Here is a 23,466-nt window from a genome sequence, read left to right on the forward strand (position 1 = left end):
GAGGGAGGGAGGGAGGGAGAGAGAGAGAGAGAGAGAGAGAGAGAGAGAGAGAGAGAGAGAGAGAGAGAGAGAATTTGCCAAATGAGTACAAGGTGCCTGTGGAGACCAGAAGAGGGCATCAGATCCCCTAGAGCTGGAGTTACAGGTGACAGTAGCTGCCCAACACGGGTGTTAGAAAACATGGGTCTTCTGCAAGAGAAGCAAGCACTCAATCACTGAGCTATCTCCCTAGCCCTCCATCCCAGGTCTTAAAGTGAGCCCAGATGTTGGGTTCTGAGCTTCCTGTTGTGCTAAATGAAAAGGGACATACAGATTCTTAGAAATGAAACTCACAGTTCTCAGGTAGAAATGAACCGATTGATTTCTTGGGTTTTTTCTTTGATTAGTAGTAGATTTGAGAGAAACTTCTCATGTGGATTTTCTTGAGTGGGTCAGCCAGAGACCTTGGGGACCCATTGAATAACAATCTTAAAAATGGCATTTCACATCTCAACAGAGGCAAGTGCTGAGCTCTGTGTACAGTAACATGTGGGCAAAGCAGTAAAACAGAGCTCCAGAGAATGAAGATCTGCAGGGCTTACAGTGCACTTGTATAAAATGTGTCTCTACAGAGCTTGTCGTCCTCTAGGGAGAACCCCAGAAGTGATCCAAAAGCTTCCAGAATCTTATTTCTCTAATCTACATTCCTGATACTAACTGTGGGGTGGTAGAGAATATATGGTCAGTGTGGTCTCCTCTAGCAAAGACCTAGAGTACAGCTCTGCGAATTAAGACAGCCTGCTAGGTTGGGTGGTGAACAGAATAGAGACAGCTAAGATCTGTACTATCTCCTGCAAGAACCCCCACAGCATAGGGGCAAATTCCCCTCTGATGGCATTGGCCAAACTAAAGCAGGAGTGAGCCACACAAGTTGTGAACTCAAATCAACAGTAACCGAGCTAGGGGTGATAACAAGTCAGAGTCTCGATGATCCTACTAGAACCTGGCTCCACCGATTCAGCCTTCAGTAGGACCATTCTCCTGCCACAGTCTTGCTCTCCCCGTGTTAACTAGGGGTTGCACAATGAGTTAACACCAGGTACACTATGGATCCGATGGATCACATACATCTAAGGCCCCAACACACAGCAGGCTCCCAACAAATTAAAAGCACACAGTTGTGTAGACAGCTGTGGTGGTTTGGCTATGTTTTGAGTGTGTCCCTTCTAAAGGTTCCTGTGCTGGAAGCTTGGCATTGAGAGGTAGGAGGTCTCTAAGAGGTGGACCAAGGAAGGTGAATAGATCCCAGGGCAGCCACACTCATATGGGATTAATGTATTAATGAACTGTGGAAATAAGCCCTGAAGGTATAACCTTCAACTGTGGTTGCTTACACAAGACCTACACCCAAGATCTGATGAAAAGACATACACATGTATAACGTTCTCAAAGAATAAATGAAATGCATGACAATGGGTAAATGTACTTCTGAGGGGATCAGATTAATTCTTGATGCAGACATGTCAACCTTTCACATGGTGGTATGATGTTATCAAGTACAACCACATTGGGTGTCAGTTATACCTGTCCTGGGATGCATGCATCCCAGGGTCACAGGCTAGAAAAACCTGAAAGCAAGCCCATTTTACGGACTTGGTCTGTCCACATGTGGCTCTTTTCCTTTCTGCTCTTGCCTGAGTACTATAGCCCTGAGTACCAGAACAATGATGTCATCTACCTGGTTCTAATACACTAAAAGGCCTTCACCAGAGGCTGGCCCAGGAGGGCCATTCAGTCTCAGACCTTCAGTCTCTAATACAGTGAGTTAAATAAACATCATTCTTTATAAATTATCCATACCCTGGTATTTTGTTATAGCAACACAAGACAGACTGAGAAAGTCACAAAAGAAACCACAGGAGAGTTTTCTTCCATTCTATTTCCTATATGAAATTTTTCCTCCAGTAATAACATTTGTGATATTGATTCTTTGAAGGAAATTTTTCATAATCTTTTTCTCTCCTGCAGCACAAAGTAAGACTGGGTTCTTATTCTCCCTATGCTGTGGCCCCCTAAGTCACCTTCTGGTGCCATTTATCTGTTTAATGGTGCGAACTAGATGTCTGTCTGCCCAGTCATCAATACACAGCAATACACAGCAATACACAGCAATAAGGCTGGCAGGGCCGAGTACTGCAGGAGTCCTAAGGTATCAGAGGGAAGTCATTCAGGGGTCTAGGAAGACAGCATCAAAGGCAGGAAGAGGTCGGTGATTTTGAAATGCAGCCGGAGGACATTTGTGCCCGTGTTCTCTAGGATAAAACCCACATACCATTTAGGTACATCTGTCCCATGGTCCGGTCCGGCTTGGCCTCATAGCAAGGGCTTGCCAGCTCACATCTCCCCATGTGGTCTCTCTCAGTCCCCCACCCCGTGACTGTAACTGTCACATGTGTCACTCTCAACCTGACCATCTTCTCCTCACCCTGGAAGATAAGCTCAAATGCTTCCTCTTCCAGGCAAATTATTCATCCCATACTGTGTTTCATCCATGCTGAATTCCAGGCTTGGAGAGCTTGGAAATCAAATCCTACTCATTCTGAATTTCTAGCATTGAGCACAGTACTTTCTACCTAGCAGCTGTTCACGTGAGATGAAGTAACTGTGGAGTAATAGATGCCCCAGCTGTCAAGAGTGCTCCCTGCTCTTCATAGCAACCCGAGTTCAGTTCCCACTACTCATGTCACTGGATCATAACTCTAGTTCTAGACGGTCTGATGTCCTCCTCCTCAACGTACCTAAATACACGGCACACATACGCACACCCATGCCTGCACACATGCAAATACAACCCTAAATAAAACAAAAAACGAATCTGTTTTTTTTTTTTTTTTTTTTTTAAGTAAGTGCCTTTGAGACTTTGTCTGGAGTTGCTCCTGTGGTTCTTTGAAAAGGGACCAGGAGAGTTTATGAGCAGAGTCTAAAGATCACACTGTAACTCTTGTCTACCTCCCCCTTCCTGTGCTGCCACACTGGGCTCAGGCAGGGAGGGAAGTCCTTGCCTGAAGGCCTTGGCAGAGAGACCAAAGGGGAAGGGTGCCATACCTGATTGGGGCTGTGGAGTTCTCCAGCTTCCACCAGGCCTTGGGTGGGTTTAGGTAGCGGCACCACAGCTCCCAGTCAAAGCCTTGGGCGGCCAGCGGGTACTCTTCTATCTCAAAGTTGTCATATTTGATGTTATCAAAAGATGGTGAGATGATCCGTTTCCGGTTTTCCTTGATGCGGGTGAGGACTGGTTCCGCCCTGAGCAGGAAGGAGAAAGAGATCAATTACCACTACTGAGGTTGGGCGTATTCATCTCCCAGCAGCAAGAGGAAGGAACCCCTGCTCCCCAAAGATAAAGAAGAGAAGCAATGTTCTGCATCCCCAGGAGTTGGCATCCCCTAGGCTAAGGACTTCAAGGTTGGCAAGAAGCCCAGCGGTTCCTTCTACCACCCAGAGCTGAACCGAGCGGTTCTCACCCAGCCCCTTTCTTTACCCACAGGACAAACATCAACATGAAAAAGAAAAAGAAGAAAGAATGCAAAGAAAGAAGGACCAGATTTGAAGCTTTAGAGGAACTTTCAACCTGGGTTTTGACTTTGCTTGGACTACTCTGCAGGAAGACGCAGGAGGTGTGGGCAAAGGTTAGTCTCCTCTGCTTCAGGAGGGGTGGGGGATCCAGGCTTTCTCCAGGGACTGGCAGGCCTCTCTGGGTAGTGGGTGAATAATGTGTTTGCCAGCGGGAATGATAAGCTTCTCATTAATAATATATTCTGTTCATAATTGTTTATTCAAATCAGCTTGAAATAGTAAGTGTCCCTCTCCTCAGCTGGCCATAAATCCAGTGGAAATGCTTTTTAAATGGTCACAAATAGCACATAGGGACTTCAAAGATAAAATAATGACTGTGCTGCAGCCTTGGTTTGAGGCTGTGATGCTGGCATCCCACTCGGGATGCCTGTAGGCCTGGCCACTCCTTGCTGCCAGCATGCCCTTGCTGCTCCCTCAGGCAGAGGCTGCCCACATGGAGCTAGGAAGGGGATAGAGACGCTTAGGCTACTGAGCACACAAGGAAAGAGAGCAGAAAACTATACATTTCAGCTATTCAGTTAACCTGAGCATCTGTGCTCCCACGTCACAGAGCCATGCACAGTGAGCAACACCATAGCATCCTTGCTCGCCCTGCAGGGACAGCAGCATCAGGTGCCCTCTGAGGGCTCAGAATCAGCGACTGAAGCCTCTTGTTAGTTCTCTGACTTACCCCATCTGGCACCTAAACGAGCTGACTTGAGAAAGGAAGGCTCACTAAGACTTAAATTTGCTAGGATGGAGGTTCCGAGGGCATCTGAGGACCCAGGGAGCCACCTTTACCCACTCTGCCCATTTGTTCTTGCCCTGTCTGTGAGGTTAGGTGAGGCATCTGTCTTATATCCACTCCAACTTTACTGCCTGCAAACGACAGATCCCTGTGCTTGGCTGGACAGAAACTCTGCTTTATTTTTTTTTTTAAGATTTATTTACTTATGTTTTATATGTATGAATATTTGGCCTGCATGTATTTATATGCACCACATGTGGTGCACTAAAAATCAGGCAATGGATCCATTGGAACTGGAGTTATAGATGGGTGTGAACTGACTTGTGGGTGCTCAGTCTCTTGTAAGAGCAGCCAACATTAACCACTGAGCCATCTCTCTGCTTTTCCCTCTGTATATATTTGTCTTCATGATCTGGTGTCACCACACCCTTCATATGCTGACCCCTGACCCTTTGCCATACTATCTCAAGGTTTGGCTCACTCACACACCCATACCTCAGTTGTCCCCACAACCCTCTTTTCCTCCAGCAAGATTCCCAGAATGCACTGAGCTTCCAAGTCAAGCCCACTAGATCACACTGGGACCCCTTCTCTCCCAAAAGCACTCACCAGCCCACATTGAACTCCACATGGGCATCGAACAGTGCCACCACAGGGGCTGTGGCTGCTCTCCAGCCGCTGACTCTGGAGCGGATGAGGCCTTCCTGCTTGCTGTGCCGCACAACTTTGATGAAGCCTGGCTTCTGGCCATTCACCTTGTCCACATATTCAGTCAGCTTTTCTTTGAGCTCCTCTGTTGGTGAGAAAATGCCTCTTAGCCAAGTGAGAACACAGAGCAGAAGCAACCAAAAACATCCACCATGGTGCTAAGGTGAAATATCACTCCTCCCCAAGAGGCGAGAGCACTCTACCCCATCTCCAGGTTTTCTCTGGTCTCCAGTGGTAACCAGCATAGCTCAGCTTTGTGGGGCAAACAGGAAGCAGCATTAATTAAGCCCCAGCAGCATGCACTTACCAAGCACTCACATACACTGTCTAATTCATTAGCACAGCAAGGCAACAGGGGTGGGAGTTGAGAGACCTCATCAATTTCCCCTGCATTATATAGCACATGAGTGTCACAGTCGGGTTTATGCTTAGTCTATGGGCTTGGCCACCCTGAGTTATCAAAATTTGGAATAGAACACAAATGTTCCCTCATGTGCTTGGACACTTAGTCCTCAGCTGGTGGCACTGTTCTGGGACTATTTGGGGGACGGTAGCATCAAGCCACCTTTGCCTGCCTCTGTCCACTTGGTGCTGTCCTGTCCATGAAGGATGGCATCAGGCTCTGATCTGTTCCAACTCCGCAGCCTCCAGAGTGGAGCCCTGTGCTCGCTGGGCAGGAACTTGCTGCTTTGCATTTTCCCTGCCATATGTCTCAGATGAGGATGTTAGCTAGGGCCATGCCTGGGGCCACCACATCCTTTAAGGGCCAATCGGAGAGGGATGAATCCATCCCTCTCCTTCCTGCTGGAGAGGTGGTGCTACTACAAGGGTCACTTATATACCCCTCGGCTGTCTCCAGAATGCTCTCTTCCAGCCCATGATCGAGATACCAACATACGCTGCATTTCTGACCTGAAACTCCTGGATCACACTGGGACTCACTCCTCCCCTCTCCCCCGCCACGCCCTGTCACTCAACAGTCCACACTGAACAACACTTGGAAGTCATGGAACATTTGGGAGGTGGGGCCTAGCTAGAGGAAGTAGTAGGTCACTAGGGGTGGATCTGTAGTTCACTCTGCTTCCCACCTCACGTGGTCCAGACTATGACTCCCACAGACTGTATCTTGCCGAGACACGAGCCAAAACAAACCTCTCTCCTTAAATTACATTTTCTCAGGTGTTTGGCCACAGCAGTGAGAAAAGTAACTGATAAACCAGGCTTCTCAGCGGCCGCCTCCTGCCCAGCTTCTTCCATTGTGACTCTCAGTCAACCAGAGAAGCCCTGGTGGTCAAGACCTCAGTTTGGACCCTCTCTGCCTGGATCATGTGGTTTGGAGATCAATGGGAGGCATTGTGCTGTGGGAACAAGGGGACTGTGGGCTGCTACCCACTGTCACTGGGCCTGTCTTGGTGTGTCTCTACCTCCATAATGGGGTTTCTCATCCTGGGAGGATACAGTGGACATAATGATTATGTCTCCACAGCACGGGAAGCAAGAGCTTGGGACTCCTCACAGGCTGCTGAGCAAGATTCATTTTGAGCCAACTAACCATTCCCAGGAGCAAATCTATCAGGGACGAGGGTACTTCTGTACTCCATATTGAAGCAAGGAACCTGCGTGTACTCAATGTTCATACCTTAGCTGGCACACACAGGGAACCATGTTCTAAGACACTGATGAAGGTGTGCTGTGGGGATTGCTACCAAAGGCTCCCCCTAGGAATCCTACCTCCCCACATTAACTTCATACCCTCCCTTGTATACCTCAGGGGACCTGCAGAACCAGTTCTTCTTTTCTGGCTGCCTGGAAGCTAAAGCTACCCTCTCCAAGGATGAGTGACTCAGCCAAAGAGACAAGGCCATCGGAGATCCTCCAGCCCGAAGGAAGTGATGCTCAGGTCATCACTTAGCCAGATGAATTCATGACCCATCCAGAGCTGACACAAGCTAGCTGACAAGCTACTCGGAGATCCATATCCTGACGGCAGGATTCTATGCCAACCAGCATTTGATGTTTGATGCCGGTGACTTCTGGGATAGTCTTTAGACAAAGCTGTGTGAACTGTTCTGATGTAGAGCAGCGCTGGAATAAGACTGAGGCACAGAAATGGTATCACACACAGAAAGGTCAGCTGAGAAGACACAGTGTGACAGATTTGGTTTTGCTCAGAGATATAGTTCCTTTATAGCCTCTGTCACTAGGCAGCCAGATGAAGGCTGCCGATGGGCAAATCTGCCCAGGCAACTGGACTCCCGATTTGCTCAGGAGCAAACACATGCCAGTAACTGCTAATGCAGAGAAGGAGGAAGGAGTGGGCAGGAGTGAGCAGGAGGAGTGAGAGGAGAGGCAGGGAGGGCAGGAGAGGAGAGGAAGCAGGGGTTGAAATGCTTAAAATGGTCTGCGTGATTCTGGCCAGTCTTTGTAAAACACTTTCACCTAATTCCACGCTCATGTTTCCTTCACTCTCTGTCAGTTGTTAAATAAGTGTGAGATGCCTCCTAGGTACTTACATGTTTTCAGGGAAACTGTTTTCCAACATGTTGCCCGTGAGTTATACGCCATGTATTATATATAGCATACATTATATATCTTGCTAAATATTTTATATATTTAAAGTATTTCTCAGAACTTGCTGCAAAATAGAAAAATGGTTTCTTTCCTCTTTTAACTAAGCACACGCACATGACTGGCCACACCTGCCTTTGGCTGCAGCTTGGGAAGAAGCACACGGCTCACGGTCATACTTAGACTAACGTCTCACTTCTCCTCCCAAGCCAAGACTTTGATTTCGCATTCTAACCCAAAAGATGTATTATTTTTAATTTTCCCCTATGCAAGCTACAGGAAGACGTTTGAGTTGTTTACTTGTTTGGGGTACCTGCACTGGGGATTGAGCCAAGACCTTATACATGCTAGGCAAGCAATCTATTCCTCAACTACAGCCTCAGATATATGTGCAATATATTTTTAAATTATAAAAATTATATATATATATATATATATATATATATATATATATATATATATAAATTTTGAGACAGGTCTTGCTAAATTACCCATGCTGACCTTCAATTGGTGATTACCCCTGCCTCTGCCTCCCAAATAGTTGGGATTACATGCCTGCACCATAGGCCTCACTGGAAAAGTTTGTTTTTTAAAAAAGCAGTATAAGTCATGTTTAATAAAATATCATAGTGGGGCAGGAAGGTGTGAAACGGCAGAGTGGAAAAGCTATACTTCGCACTTCAAGCAGCCTGATGGGAAGCCAGAAGGCAGGGGGTTTGCTCTTTGTGGCATTTCCCAGACTGAGAGAAAACACAGGAGCTGTCCACAGCCAGTGCTGACAGAGAAACAATTTGTGTCCTGCGTGGGGCCAAGCCTCCGCCTGTTTGTGTGGTGCTTCCGGCCCTCTCCTGCTGTCCACAAAGTCTGGCTCTGCTGACACCCGAGAAACCTCTGTCTGTAAGCTGTGCAGATGCCACCCTGAGAGGGCACAGGCTGGGCTTCGCAGCCCAATGCAAAGTGTTCCCCAAGAGCCCTCTCACCCCTGCAGACTGAGTCAGTGACAACAGGTGTGGGGAATCCAGCGTCCTGGCTGTACAGAGCTCTTTCCCTCTACTATCCCCATTGTGGTACTTCAGCATGATGGCTCACAGGTCGACAAGAGATGAGGCACCCACAACTATCAGTCTGCTTTAAATGCTTAGCTGGACAGAGGTTCTAACATGTAGGAGACCGAAACATTGGGAAGATGGTGTTCATGGATCTCTCTGCTCTTCAGAAAGCAGAGACACCAGTATTTTGCAGAGGAATTTGGCTAGCCTTGCCTAGGACAGGCAGACCAGTAACTCTTCTTTGTGTTTCAGTGTTAGGTGATAAATGCCCTGGGTGTTATAGGCTGGGTGAGAAGCAGGAGTGGAGGGAGAGGCTACTCATCCATTTGTTCATTCTCCTATTCAACAACTTTCACACACTTCCCAGTTGCTGTGGCTGTGGCAGGATAGTCTCTGTGGACTAAATATTTGGGCCCTACTTGATGCATATTGAAATCCTAATCTCTGATGTGATGGCATCAGAAGGGGGGGGGGGATGGAAAGGTAATCAGACCATAGGGATAAAGTCATTGTCCAAGTCCTTCCTAGAGCCTGGCTCTAACAAATAAACATGCTGGGTCATTAAGCAGAGACCCCTTTCCTCACATTTCAGTAGGCTAGACTGTCTAGATCAATTCGCAAGCATCTGAGAAGGGTAGGGGGGAAGCTTGCTGTTATTCCTGCATGGCAAGAAGCCAAGTTGATGGAATGCTTCTGAATCCCCTTTTGTAAGGGCTTTAGTCTCATTCACAAGGGAAGGGCCTGTATGCTTATCATTTTTAAAAATGTGTTTCACCTGCACATACACTTGTGCACTACATGCATGCAGTGCCCATGGCAGCCAGAAGAGGTGATTAAATCCCCTAGAATTCGAGTTACAAACACTTGTTAGCTGCCATGTGGATGCTAGGAACCAAACCTGGATCCTCTGTGAGAGTAACAAGTGCTTGTAACCACTGAGCAACCTCTCCAGGCCCTTATCGTTTCTTAAAGGCACAGCTTCCCATGCCATTGGAGCACCTCACTCCGAGGGGAAGCTGTAAAACCATAGCATGAAGTTTTCAGGAGGGTTCCAGAGAGCTCCCTCACCTTTTCTCTGGCACGGAAGGCATCACTAAGAAGTTGGCTTAGTCACCTAGTGCAGAGTGACATCTGGGGAGGTGGCTCAGTTGACAAAGTGTTTGCTTTGCAAGCATGGGGACCTGAGTTCAATTCCCAGAACCATGTAAAAAGCCAATCACAGTTTTATGTACTTATAATCCCAGCACATGGGGGATGGAGACATGTGGATCTCTCCAGCTCACTAGCCAGCCAGCCTAGCTCACTTGGAGAGTTCCAGGTCAGTGAGAGACCCTGTCTAAATAACCAGCATAGAGACCATATTTGAAATAACTGGGGTTGTTCTCCAGCTTCCACACTTACACACACACACACACACACACACACACACACACCTCAAAACACTAAAGTGTCAAAATGTTGGATACATTTGTAAGGTTCCAGCAAGTTGTTAACAATGTCACAGGCTGGAGACCAAGCCCAACATAAGGGCTTTGGAAGACAATGAAGATCCAAACTACAATGCTAAGCTTTGGGTCTGTCCCTTATACATACTGTGGAATGTCCTCTACAGTTCCCCAGCTGTCCTCTGCACTGTCATGTTTGCCCCTGGCCACTCCTCCTGCTGACCTCAAGGCTGGCCCTGCAAGCCCAGCCTGGATCATAGTGTTACCTGACCTTCGGCCTAACCTCTACTGGTCAGTGTGAACAACAAGGCCAGGCACTAATGGTGTTGATATAAAGTTGAAAAAGCGCAGCATATTTTGGTTTATTCCTTTAGGAGTGAGAAACAGCTGTTCTTCCTCATATCAGATTAACCGGCCATTCTCTAAATCCATTTAGGGCCATTGAAACACAAATCCTATGTCAATACTCTTTAAACAGAGATTCTACATAAGGATGGCATGACTATTGCAACTAGCTGATTGTCACAGCACTGGGGAGCTAAAGAATGCTGGAAGAAGATGACACACATTACATCCTCCATGAAGAATCTGGACTCCGGGGTGGGGGCCATAGTGATGGGTAAGGTAACCTGGGCAGGGCACCACAGATTCTGGAACAGACCAGTTTGATGCTTGTTTAACTCTCTCTGTGAGATTATACCAGACAAGCTTTCAAGTCAACTCACTGGCAGGTTACCAATGCCTTCCTTGGGTCATTCTTCTGTCCCCTGACACTTTGGTCCAGCTACATTAAGAGCTGCACTTCTTCAAAGTCAGATGGAGCTGAAGGAGATTTCAAATAGTCTTAAATAGTTCCCTCACTTGAAGTCTGAGCTGGCTATGTTCAGCAAAGATTTGGGGAAGTGTTCATAAAGGAACCCCACAGAAGGCTATAAAACATGACCATAGGGACCAGGTACACTAATACAACCTTCTTAGGGCAAGCACCAATTTAGTCTGACCAAGTGATAGAAGAAATCCCCAGAGTTATTACTGAAGAGCCCCGTGGTTTTTATTTTTCTACTCCCTGATGTCATGGTTTAGCACCAGGAACACCCAAATCTACCAGAAATATGCACTCCAAAATTAGTAGAGTCTCCAAAGTCAGGCTTCAGCCACACTCATCCTCTCGCTTCTGCTACCTGGTGGCTTGTTTGTCCCCAGTGCACTGTGTCCTGCTACCAAGTGGTTGAAGTTGACTGTGACAGAAAACTTTCCTCTAGTAGTCAGAGAGATGTTGAGCTCCAATCCAACCCCATTCTCACTCCTCCTCCTTTGCCCTCCTCTTCTTCCCTCTATTTTTCATGTCTATCAATGCCTGTGGTGTAAATTCTCCCCTACTCCACCCCAGCACATGTTGTTTCCAGGCCCCTGGCCTGATGCCACTAATGTCAAGCCGGGGAGCACTGAGCTTATAGAAGAGGATACACTGGGTAGGACCTATGGGCTCACAATGATGAGTCCACTCCAGCACTATAACCCAGAAGCTATAACCAGAGCAGGGAGGACTCAGTTCCCTGCTCACCACGTGATGGGTACTGTACTCATCGCTTTAGGTCCATTCTTACAGTCTTCTGTCCATCATCTCGTCATGACACCCAGAGCTCATCTGAGATGCCGTGCACTCCCACCCTGCGTAGAGTGGTGTTGTGGGCAAAGTTCCTGTACTTACCTTCATGTGTCCAGTACTGCCCTAAACCTGCTTCACACAGGACTCATTCAACACTCCCAACATCCATAGTATAGTTGGGTATGGTGTGGATTATACATACCCCTCTGCACTCCCCACCCCGAGGGACCGTGTGCTGAAGACTTGACTCTCCTTGCAGCACAGTTTAGAAGTGATTTGATAACTTGGGCTCTGACCTCATGAATGCATTACTCCATTTATGAATTCACAGCTTAATGGGTTAGGGGAGATGGTGACAGCCTCAGGTGATAAGGCCTAGTTAGAGAAAATGTCATTGAGAGTGTGACTTTGAAAGGAGAACTGGGTCCTGGTTCCTCCTCATCATAGTCATTGTCTTCTTTTCCCTCCTCCTCCTCCTGCTCCCCATCACTCTCCTCCCTCCCGCTCCTCCCCTTCTCCTTACTCTCTGACTGCATGAGGCAAGCCCCTCTGCTCCATCACATGCACCCTCCCAGCTTCTCCACGTTAATGACTGAAAATTAATCTTTCTCCTTTTGATTTATTGTTACCTCAGATGAAGTAATGTTCAGAGCCCAGAGAGGTGCAAGGATAAGCTCAGTGGCACAGCATCAGCCAAGTGATGCAAACCTGACACATATGGCTCAGAGGTCAGCGCCACCATCAAATGAAGACAAATAAAGCATCCAAGACTTTACGTAACATGGTCCAGCCGCACAGGAGGGAGGGACTAGCAAGGCTTGTTCCACAAAACCAGTGAGGATCCACCTCTGACCTCAAACTCCAGAGTTACCAGCAGGGATTCACGCTTACGCTCTCCCTGGCTGAAAGTCAGATCTTCTCTCCTGCAAATTACCTCTACTTAGGCCACGTGCCCAGCTGCCTCCATCTGGCTGATTTGTGAGTCCCAGGGACCTGCAGGTATCATACAGATTTACACTCTACAGCAGGCACAGCTCATCAGATGGGAAAGTGTAACTCCCCTTTCTCTGCTCACAGGGCACCTTCAGACAATCTATTCTCAAGGAGAAGGCTCCCTGTGAAGAGGTGGGTGACAGGGCAGAACCCAGAAGGCGAGCCTGCTGCCCTCCTGTTTTTCTTTCTTCCTGAAAAGATGTCAAGTCGATTTCCTTCTCCGCTCTGCCATTTCCTAGCTGTGTGGCCTGGTGCAGACAAGTCTCCCAGGGTCTTGAGTTCCTCAGCTGTGCAATTAGAAGGACACGGTTTACACCTGGCTTAGCACGGAGCACCAGGAGAGCATGGCGAGTGCTGTATGCTTGAGCAGTGTTGATCTCTGATCCTTATTCAGAACTCTCCCTTTGTCATCTTTGTAAAGGAGGCTACCCAGGCTAAGCGTCACTGCCACCCCATACCTTCTGGGAAATCCAACATGCAAAATGTATCCCAGGGCCACCCTCTCCTCCTACCTCTGCCCAAGAGAGAATGCCACCCCAGCTCCTCAAGGTCATCTATTGACTATATTCTACCCTCAAATCCATTCTCTTCACAGCTCTGCTAGTAAATGGAGTCTTCCATTTTGCCCTGAGCCCAGAAGGCTCTCCAGTCAATGGAATACCTTGACCTTAATTAGCAGGGTTTCCCACAACATTCTCTGTGCTTGGGCTCATTAGGTTTATTTTTTAGTGTCTCCTCCAACCCTGTTGGTATCCTGCCATGTAAAATGTAAAAAGTTACATTTTTAAATAGAGGCAGACTGATTCTCCATACACTGTGATTCTTTTCTACTTGAACAGCTAGTGAATGACAAAGTATAGAGTCCAATATCAGAAGGCAGAGCAGAGGACAGACTTACTGTCTTCCCTCCTAAAAGCCTCTGTGGACCTATATTAGCACCTCTCATACTTTGCTCCCATGAAGGAGCTAAAATAACAACATAAACTAGGGCTGGAGCTATACCTCAGTTGGCAGTGTGCTTGCCAAACATGTGTGAAGCCCTGGGTTCAGTTCCCAGAACTGTATAAACCAGATACTGTAGTGTACATCTACAGCCCCTGCCAAGGACCAGCCTCAGCTTGGTCTAGGGTCCTGAGGAAGAGGTGTTTGGGAGCAATGAAGAGGTCCTGAGGAAGAGGTGTTTGGGAGCAGTGAAGAAAGCAACTTGAAGTCAATCCATGGGGTACAAGCTGACAGCCTTTTGTTCTGCTCAAGACAGCTTCCTCTAGAGATCACCAGACAGCTCAGCTCTCACGGTCCAAAGCCCGGTCTTTTACTTACACATCAATTCAATCACCACCACCCCAGGTTTCCTTTTGATTATCCCACCAATGAGCATTTTTCTTTACCTTTGCCTCTAAACTCCTATGAAAAGACAGCAAACACATTGTTCTTAATATTGCAAATATTTCAGAGATTTGCCTACCTTTGTAAGCATAGATAATAAACTAGCTGGGTGGGATCTGATTCTGAGATCACTGTTCCCACCATTCATGGTCATAAATTTCCTCTGTGCCAGGCTGACCATGAACTCAGAAATCTGCCTGCCTTTGTATCTGCCTGCCTTTGTACCTTTCTGCCAAGCTGGTTCCCAGTGCAGCTGCCTCTGTTCTTTTAGGTCTATGAAGCCTCTCATATAATTCATACTGCATTTTTATATTTTGCATAGTTGAGAAATCATACATTTTTGAACTCATGTTTTCATAGTTCTTTCTCACAGCCTTAAGGGCTGTCCTGAAGGTCATATCATTTATCATTTTGTTAAGGACATTAAACATACCCTTGCCTCTTGGACTCCTGTCTTTGATTAACATGAGGTCATTAATCTTGGCAGAGAGGGTATTTCCTGATAACCCTGGCAGGGAGAATATTTCCGGAAGGAGGAGGAACATAAAGTAATACACACGCACACACACACACACACACACACACACACACACACACCTCACACTCAGGAATCATCAACATGTGTAGGCCTACACCCTATTGGCTCTGTTATAGAGGTGGAAACCCATGTCATGCCACCCCTTCTAGGCCATGCAGGACTTGGCAAATGTCAGCACTGGAGACGTGGAGGCAGGAGGATCAGAAGTTCATGGTCATTGTAGGCTATACAGCCAAATCCCTTCAGCATGTCTCCATCATAGATATGGGGTTAGGGGTATTGTACATATTTACCAGACACAATCTAGGCCACTTCATACAACTCAGTTCATTAAGCCTTCACATTGACCTACAAGGCTGGTATGACTTACAAACCCTACTTTACAGATAAGAAAATCAAGTGCCCTTGTCTAACGTCACAATGGCAATGAGGAATTCTTGTCTAAAATCCCATTGGTCTGAATCCAAGTTCAATGCTAGTGTCTCTTCTTGTAAGGTGGAGAATTTTCAAGGGGTGTGGTAGCCATGGTACACTATAGTTCCAGAGTCCATGTTTTTGTTGGCAGGATTTCCATGCATTCAGCAGGCATTTCTGAGCTTCCCTCCCATCCTCTCCCAGAATAAGAAAGCCCAGTCTCAGATGTGACATGGTGACAATGAGTAATCCTGGAGTCAGAGAGAAAGAAGGGTCAGCACTGCTCAATACAAGCCTTTTCTACCAGAGTCTGAATTCTGATGAGGCTGGAGGAGGTTGAGGTTGAAAGATGCTTAAATCCAGGCTTGGATGGTGTGTGTGTGTGTGTGTGTGTGTGTGTGTGTGTGTGTGTGTGTGTAGGGGACCATTGCCTGAGGCAGTAGGCATATAGCTGGTTCCTATAATCTACTAACTGCTAGGATTTGTCTATTAGGAAAGAACTTAGTTTTGCTTTGTTTGTTGTTTGCTATTTTCCATTGCGAGTCAAGGCTAAAGAGATATACTCACAAACATCCCAAAGAACTGCTAACATTGGCCTCTTCCTGGGCTCTATCCACAGATATGTGGGTTTACTGACCCACCTTCAGGTCCTGCAGTCTCCTTTGTAAGCTGCCAAAAAGCCAGAGCCCAGGTTCTCAGTATGCTATCAGAGTGGCAGAAATGGACTGCTAGTCCAGGCGTATCCACTGCAAGGCTAGATTTGGGGGGAGGTGGGAGGAATGGGCATCTAAGGAGCTGCCTTCAGATGTTCACAACCCTTGTAGCTAGCACACTACCAGCACAGTGTTGGTCGGGCCTTAAAAAGCCATTGATTTTTTTTTTCTGACCTCTCCATTTTGAGACCATCTATCATTACGTTCTTCTCCATAAACTTGCCTCAGAGACCCAAGAAATATTACTTTCCTCATAGACATGCCCTCAAATGCTGAAAACATTGCTGTTTCTCTGCTCCATATCCCCTCTGCACTCTGCTCATTCTGGAGTTCACCAGGCAGGTGTTTACCCAGAACTTGGCATGTGGTGAGCTCAGGGCTGAGCACTAGGTGTAGGAGGCAGTTCAAGGTTCTCTCAACATGGCCATGCTTCAGTGGAAGCAAATCATTAAGCAAATATCTGAATGGGGTAGGTGTGCTTGCCTTTGGCTCCAGGGACAGTGCTCCTGTTGGCTGGGCATTCATGCATTCAACAAGCCATACTGAGCCAGGCTACTGTCCTCAATGGGGTTCCCTAAGGCAGAGGCAGCTCTGGATTGGGTAGCTTCGAAGAGGGTTTGGGGTTTTACGCAATATCATTTGTGTTTGTACTGACTAGATGAATGATGGGGTTTTGCTAAGAAGTCCAAGAGGTACAGAAAACATACCAGGGAGAGAAGCACAGAGTAGAGGCAGGAGACAGATGGGAACATACACCACACATCTCTGGTGTGACATGGCCGAGTGCTGGGGTACAGATAAAATGGGGGGGGAAGTATTTTGGGTATACAGAACAAAGATTTTTATAAAGGGCCTTGAAAGACGGTTCCCAAACACTAAGAAATCATAACGGAATTTTATTTAGTATCCTCTTGGAAAAGGCTTCTGAGAGATGAGCTGAAATGGTAGCTGTTCATTAAATATATCTGGGAAAACACCAAATCAGATACCTGCTCCATGCCAAACACTTATGGAAGGGAGATGTTTGGGTTGCATCTCCTTTAATACAAGATATGCATTATTCAGTGAGCTCCAAGCCATCAGGGCTGCACTGCAGTTCTAACAAGACTGTGGTTAGAGACAGTATCTGGGACAGGAACAGGCTAGGTCTGGTACCACAGTGAGGTTCTTGAAGCCCTCCCCTACCTCATCTTGACTCCATTTGTCACTGTGATAGCCTTCTCATACCTCTAAAAAATGAAGTTGAGACAGCCGGATCTGGTGCTCACCATGGAAACAGCTCATGGGTCCTATGGGTGCAAGGTTGGGCTAGCCCTAGAGTAGGACCACATACCTAGATATTTAGTCTGAAGGTCACAAGACATGGAAGAAGCCACTATGTCTTCTAGGATGGATCTTCAGCTTTATAGTTTAGACCTCTCTTTTTTTGTTGTTTTTTTTTGTTTGTTTGTTTGTTTTGTTTTTCGAGACAGGGTTTCTCTGTATAGCCTTGGCTGTCCTGGAACTCACTCTGTAGACCAGGCTGGCCTCGAACTCAGAAATCTGCCTGCCTCTGCCTCCCAAGTGCTGGGATTACAGGTGTGTGCCACCAAGCCTGGTTTATTTTAGACCTCTTATCATTTTCCCCAAATCATTTGTGCACTCCCTTAGCAAAAGTGTGGAGGACACAGCATTGGGAAGCCCCCTCACCAAGGTGGTCAACATGGGCCTGGAAAGGTATAACACTAAGAACCCTATGTATGGGTGAGGTTCCCTTGACTCAGGACTTATTTACAACAGTGTACTCCAAGAGAGTCATATATAAGACATTGCCAATTCATAATTCATTGATCGTGTCTAAGAAGAGTCAGTGGTCAGAAGGAATCAGAAGGCAGGTAAGGAGTGGAGGGAATTTCTTTGTTGGCACAAATGTATAAAAAAAAGTCTGGGTCAAGTGTTTGATCTACACTGACTCCTATAATCTGCTCAGTAATTCCATAAGTTTGGGTTCTGAGACCATACAGTATAAAAGGCAAATAGACATCACAGGAACCTTCAGGGATCCCACCAGAAGTATGAGTTATCAGGAAACACAGCCCAGAGATGTAGTCATCAACTTGATGGTAAAACAATGGACCTTTCTTTAAGATGGTATCACTCTGTGAGGAAGAGGGAATGTCATAAAGAAGAGGGAAAAGGAAGGAGGCAGGGAAGGAGACTAGGAAGACCAGAGGTAGCATCACTGATGGAAAGAGAGACATCCATGCTCTGGGAGAAGGTTCTATAACACTGGGAAGTGTGACAGATCAGTATATAGGACAAGAACATTGTACTAAGTACAAGTAACTATCTCCTAGTGGAAGTGGTTCCTGCTGCTATCAATACAAGGACAGCAGTAGGAGATCACTGATGTGGATAAATAGCCAACTGGGAGAGATGCTCCAATACAGCATAGCTATGTCCTTCAGTTTCTACTCTATAGGTCTGAACAACTTTCATGTTCAAAGACAGTTAAATTTTTTAAATTGGGCAGGGAACTGAGGAACTGCTAAAGGAGTAGTTTTGTATTGCTTTTTCCCACTAACTCTGAAAGAACTGAGAACCATCAGGATGTTGGCTGAGCCTGTGGATAGTGTTCTCCAGCACATTTTTGGTGTCCTTGATCTTGCCTTTGGATTCACAGAAGCTGCTTGCAAAAGGGCACCATTTCAAGAGGGGAGTGGAGGGAGTTTACAATCCTCCATCAACAGGGGAGAAAAGAAAAACATGAACAGGTTACCATGGAGAGTGGCTGGACAGGAGGGAAGGGGTTCATATGTGGGAGTGAGGAATGAATCAGTGGAGCAAACCATGGAGGTGGGAGTTATGGGAAAACCTCCTGGAAGACTATATGGCAGCTTGGGGAATAGGCAAAGAGAACTTGAGTCTGGAAGCCAAGTATGATAGTCTCAGAGAGTCCCATGCATGATTCACTTTGTTGGAACACAGTTATTGGGGGCAGGTAGGGTGAATTCCTGCCTGACACCAGTTTATACAAGACAGGAAATGTTTGGAGAGGCCAAAAGGAAGGATAGAGAGGACTCTGGGTCTGCTGTCTGTAGTTGAACCTTGGACCCAACAGATCAAGACAGGTACATGGCAACACCATAGGAAGGTACCAAGAGGAATCATCAGCTGTCTAGGTATGGGAGAAAAGGATTCCATTCCCTCATCATAGGACATTTGATGACTTGCTGATCCATGGTATCTTCTCCCAGAAGCTGTAGTGAATAAAGCTGAGCTCCCTATACTTTGGGAGATTAATGAGAGTGTAATGAAAGACATAGGAGTATTTCCTATGAAAACACACACACACACACACACACACACATACACACACACACACGCACACATACCCCTACACCCCCAGAGAGAGAGAGAGAGAGAGAGAGAGAGAGAGAGAGAGAGAGAGCCATACAAAGGTCAATGGCCTGTGTCAGAAGCCTAGGAAATCTCCAAAGGCTATTTATATTTCTTCAAGAATTCTGCAGTATCTATTTAAAACCCTTTGTCCTTCTGGATTTGCCAGTTCTTATCAGTCATGAGAAGCTGACTGGTGAGGCAGACTGATTGTGTCTTAGTTACTTTTTCTGTTGTTGTGATCAAAAACCCTGACACAAGGAGCTTAAGGGAGTTTGGCTTATGTTTCAAGGGAACTGTGCATGGCATGGTAGCAGGATCTTGAAGCAGTTGGTCACGTTGCAGTTGAAGTCAGATGAATACTTTTGCTCAGATCACTTCCTCCATTTCATAAAGCCCAGGATTTCAGCCAAGGGAATGGTGCTACCCTTTGTGTGTGGATTTCCCCATCTCAATGAACCAAGTCAAGATAATTCTCCACACACATGCTCAGAGGCCCATCTCCCAGCTAACTCTAGATCTCATCTACTTGACAATAAATATTAGCCATAACAGATAAGTGCCTCAGACAGAGGAAGTGTCCATCTCTTTTCAAAATGCACATCAACAAAAAAGGGGAGGCCAGATGTATAGAACCTGGCTTTCAGCAGGCAGATAGCAGAGTGGCTGGGGCAGAAGAGCTGTGATTTTATGGGTGGTAGGTTTTGGAAGCCTTGGAACCCCCAATTCTGCCTATACTATAATCAATGGGTCCAAATTGAAAGAAAAGTAGTCAGGGGATCCTAGAGAACTCTTGAGGGGCTCCTATTGTGAGAAGGTGGCAAGTGGCCATAGGAATGAAATTCAGCACTTCTGCTGATTGGACTTTGTGAGAGCCCAGTTAAAATAAGTGAGTGAGTGCTGTGTTGTAGGCCCCCATGGTGTGGACGGTGTAAGATGGTAGAGACAAAGCCCTTCTCCTTAGCATTCATTCTTCAGCCTGCCCACCCCCAGGCCTGGGGAATAAAGTTCTGTTTGGAAGGAAAAAGGAAGGAAATTAGCATTTATTAAATAACTGCTGTGTTCCCACAGCGAAGTGCTCCACACATTATAGGCATTATTTAATCTTCTAAACAACCCAGAGAAGAGCTGTTGGTATTTGTGTTTCCTAGATAAAAAGGCTGAGGTAGTAAGCAAGGTGTCTGTGGCTGTGTGCTTTGTAAGCAGCTGGTGTGTGTGTGTGTGTGTGTGTGTGTGTGTGTGTGTGTGTGTGTGTGTGAGAGAGAGAGAGAGAGAGAGAGGGGGGGGGGAGGGAGACAGAGACATAGAGAGACAGAGAGGGGAGCAAGTGTCTGGCTCTGATTGGCAGGGTAGTGGGCAACTTGACTCTCATTGGAGTACTCGTGAAACAGGTATTTAGCTTTCCTCAGCAGAATGTCGATGGGTATCTGGATTCTCATTGGCCAGGTGGTTGTGGGGCAGGTATCTCACTCTTGCTCTAATTCTCCTAAGCCCCTCTGGGGCTGAGAACCATATTGTGACTGCACCCCAGTGAGTGCCTAATCTAAAGCTCATTAAATTTTCCTCAACTTGGAACAGGATTGGTCCCATTACATGGCCAGGAGGCAGCCTTACACTTTAATGGTTGAAAGTAGCAAAGGAAGGGACTAGAGAGATAACTCAGTGGTTAAGAGTACATGCAGAGGACACAGGTTTGATTCCAAGCACTCGCTCATAAACACCTGTTACCTCTACCTCCAGAAGAAACTGATGCCCTCTTCTGGACTCCAAGGTCATCTGAACACAAGTGACTCCTATGTGTGTGTGTACACACACACACAAACATGCACACACATAAATAAAAACTGTGGCTGCAGTAGAAGAGGACAAGGACCAGGTTGCTTTGCATCTGGTAGAAAAAGAAGAGTTCGGAAAATTATGTGGAGAAACTATTATGCTCCGTGTGACGTCCTAAGCTCTGAAGACACAGAGAGTTAAAGCACTGAGGAGACACAGCCCCTGCTCGTAGGGATTTCCCACCTGAATGAAAGAGAGATGTGACATCGGGTAGATGAGCTCTGTTCCTAATGTGGGGGGCAATAGTGTGATCAAGCACACCCAGCGGACACACTCCTAACAACTAACGCATGCTGGGAGCCAGGCAGGCCTTTACAGCTGGGCTGTAAGGGATGAGCAGGAGTCCGTTGGGCAGACATGGTGTGAGCATCCTCTTCCCAGCAGCGGAATAGGACAGTATCCTTGTGGACTGAGTAAATCCAAAGGAATTAAAGGAGCCTGGCCTAGGATTCTTCACATTAAGGAAACAGTGATGCAACCAAGGCATCACACAGCCACAGTTTAGATTTTATTACCTCGGGAACACTACCTTTCAGCATGTTTTTAGAGAGTAGTAGATTGCCTTAAATGATCCAGCCTGGCAGAACTAAACTCCATTCCCCCTCATCTACGAAATGTAAGCAACACATTTAATGTTCTCCGGGGAAAAAAAATAGCTATTGTCATTGGGGGCGTAGACATGTTTTAATCTGTGATGACAGTTTGTGTTGAATCACTCACTGCTCAGATCTTACTGAACCAGGCATTGGGGTGGGAGGTTTATTCTGGCCTGACACTATGTTGAGCACAGCCTCTCAGTACTGGGTGCCATGGGCTTCTGCTCAGTGCATGGAGGTACCTAGGGGGGTGAAAACAGTGGCCAACAGCTCATTCAGATATGGGCTTTACATGGCCTTCTGTCTCTAGCCTGTATTACCCCAGGGCTTAATTCCTCTTGTTTATGGATTAAGCAGCAGCCTCAAAACTCTTTGTGGAACTAAAAGTCTCATTCTTTTCCCAAAGCAGAGGCATAACACTCTAGCACACATGCTGGCAGCCACGGGCAGGAGTAGTAGATAAAATGAGAAAACACAGTGGTGTCCTGTGGGCTGACAGGGAGCCTCGGGTGTTCTTGTGGGCTCCAGGATGGTCCCCTGCGTGTTGCTCTCTGGTGGGAGCACAGCTTGGATGAATAGGTACCCCTCTCTTCCCTATCCCAGGCATCTTCCCTGAGGAGAGTGCTCAGAGCAGGGAAAGAAAAAATGTTTATCTAGAGAGAACCATGCCGGTGAGATGTCTCAGTGGGTAAAGTGTTTAAATATGCAAGCGTGCCGACTTAAGTTCCATCTCCAAAACCTACATAAAATGCCAGGTATGGTAACCCCACATTTGCAAGCCCAGTGCTTGGGAGGTGGAGCTCACCATCCATCCATCCACTCCAGCCTACTCAGCAAGCCCAGTGCTTGGGAGGTGGAGCTCACCATCCATCCATCCACTCCAGCCTACTCAGCAAGCCCTGGGTTCTAGTGAAAGATCTCGTCTAAAAATAAGACGGGACAGAATTATCAAGGAACAATACTTGGGGTTATTCTCTGACTTTTATGTGCCTACACATACAAACAACTCCCACCCCAATACATACACCTGCATGCATGCACACACACACAAACACATGGAGACAAACATACATACATATACACACATGCATATGGAGACACACAGGCAAGCAGGCAGACATATACATGGAGACAGACAGACAGACAGACAGACAGACAGACAGACACACACACACACACACACACACACACACCACACCACACACACACACAAAACCATGCTGTCCTTGTCAGAGGATGATGTGGGAGAAGAAAACAGGACCGAGACAGGAAAAGAAGCAGGGGCTGGACAGCAGGTTTACATAAAGCTTTCTGGTGCCTATAATTAATATGTGGCATTGAATTTGAGACATTCATCTCAGTCCCCACCAGAAAGAACATGCCATAACCAGTTTCTCTAAGCTTCGTTATCACCGTAAGGTACTCTTCTACCATATCCCTGAGAGGGGAGCCACATTCTGTTTTGATTATGTCCAGACACAAGAAGCTCACTAGCTCACAGCTTCTCATCCTATTAAATGGATCTGCTGGGAGGAAGTTCTTCCTCAGGCAGGGAGGAAAGTTAGCATGCAGCCACTTCTGCCCACTAGTCCTAAGTCTGTCCCAGGAGCTCTGACAAGAGACAGCCTTGTTGATGGGTGAAGCTGCCTTGGGCATGCTGCATTTCCCTATCCCAAAGCTGAAGAGTCCTGGGGCTGTAAGCTATCCTCGTGTGTCATCCGTGCTCTCTAACAGGTCTGACTCTTGTGGAAGTCTCCTTCTTCTTCTGCCATGGCTGAGGCTTTGGGGAGGACACTTTGTCAGGCGGGCAGTGGCCTCACTTTCCCTGCTGAGCAGCTGGAGCCACTTCTCAGCCACTTTGCAGACTCTGCTGATGGCTGGGCCAGGCATAGGA

The 23,466-nt window shown here is 46.8% G+C and overlaps 1 protein-coding gene across 1 annotated transcript in view; it reads right to left on the bottom strand.

The window, feature by feature from the left end:
- Positions 1–23,466, bottom strand: part of Galnt18 (polypeptide N-acetylgalactosaminyltransferase 18) — a 310,894-nt gene that overhangs the window by 79,730 nt on the left and 207,698 nt on the right. The window contains exons 4-5 of the mRNA XM_021193520.2: positions 4,949–5,132; positions 3,085–3,282 (exon numbers count right to left, since the gene is read on the bottom strand). Of these exons, the coding sequence (XP_021049179.1) occupies positions 3,085–3,282; positions 4,949–5,132 (382 nt within the window). The remainder of the gene's footprint in view (positions 1–3,084; positions 3,283–4,948; positions 5,133–23,466) is intronic.

This window comes from Mus pahari, chromosome 1 (genome assembly GCF_900095145.1).
Source record: "Mus pahari chromosome 1, PAHARI_EIJ_v1.1, whole genome shotgun sequence".
NCBI classification, from domain to species: domain Eukaryota; kingdom Metazoa; phylum Chordata; class Mammalia; order Rodentia; family Muridae; genus Mus; species Mus pahari.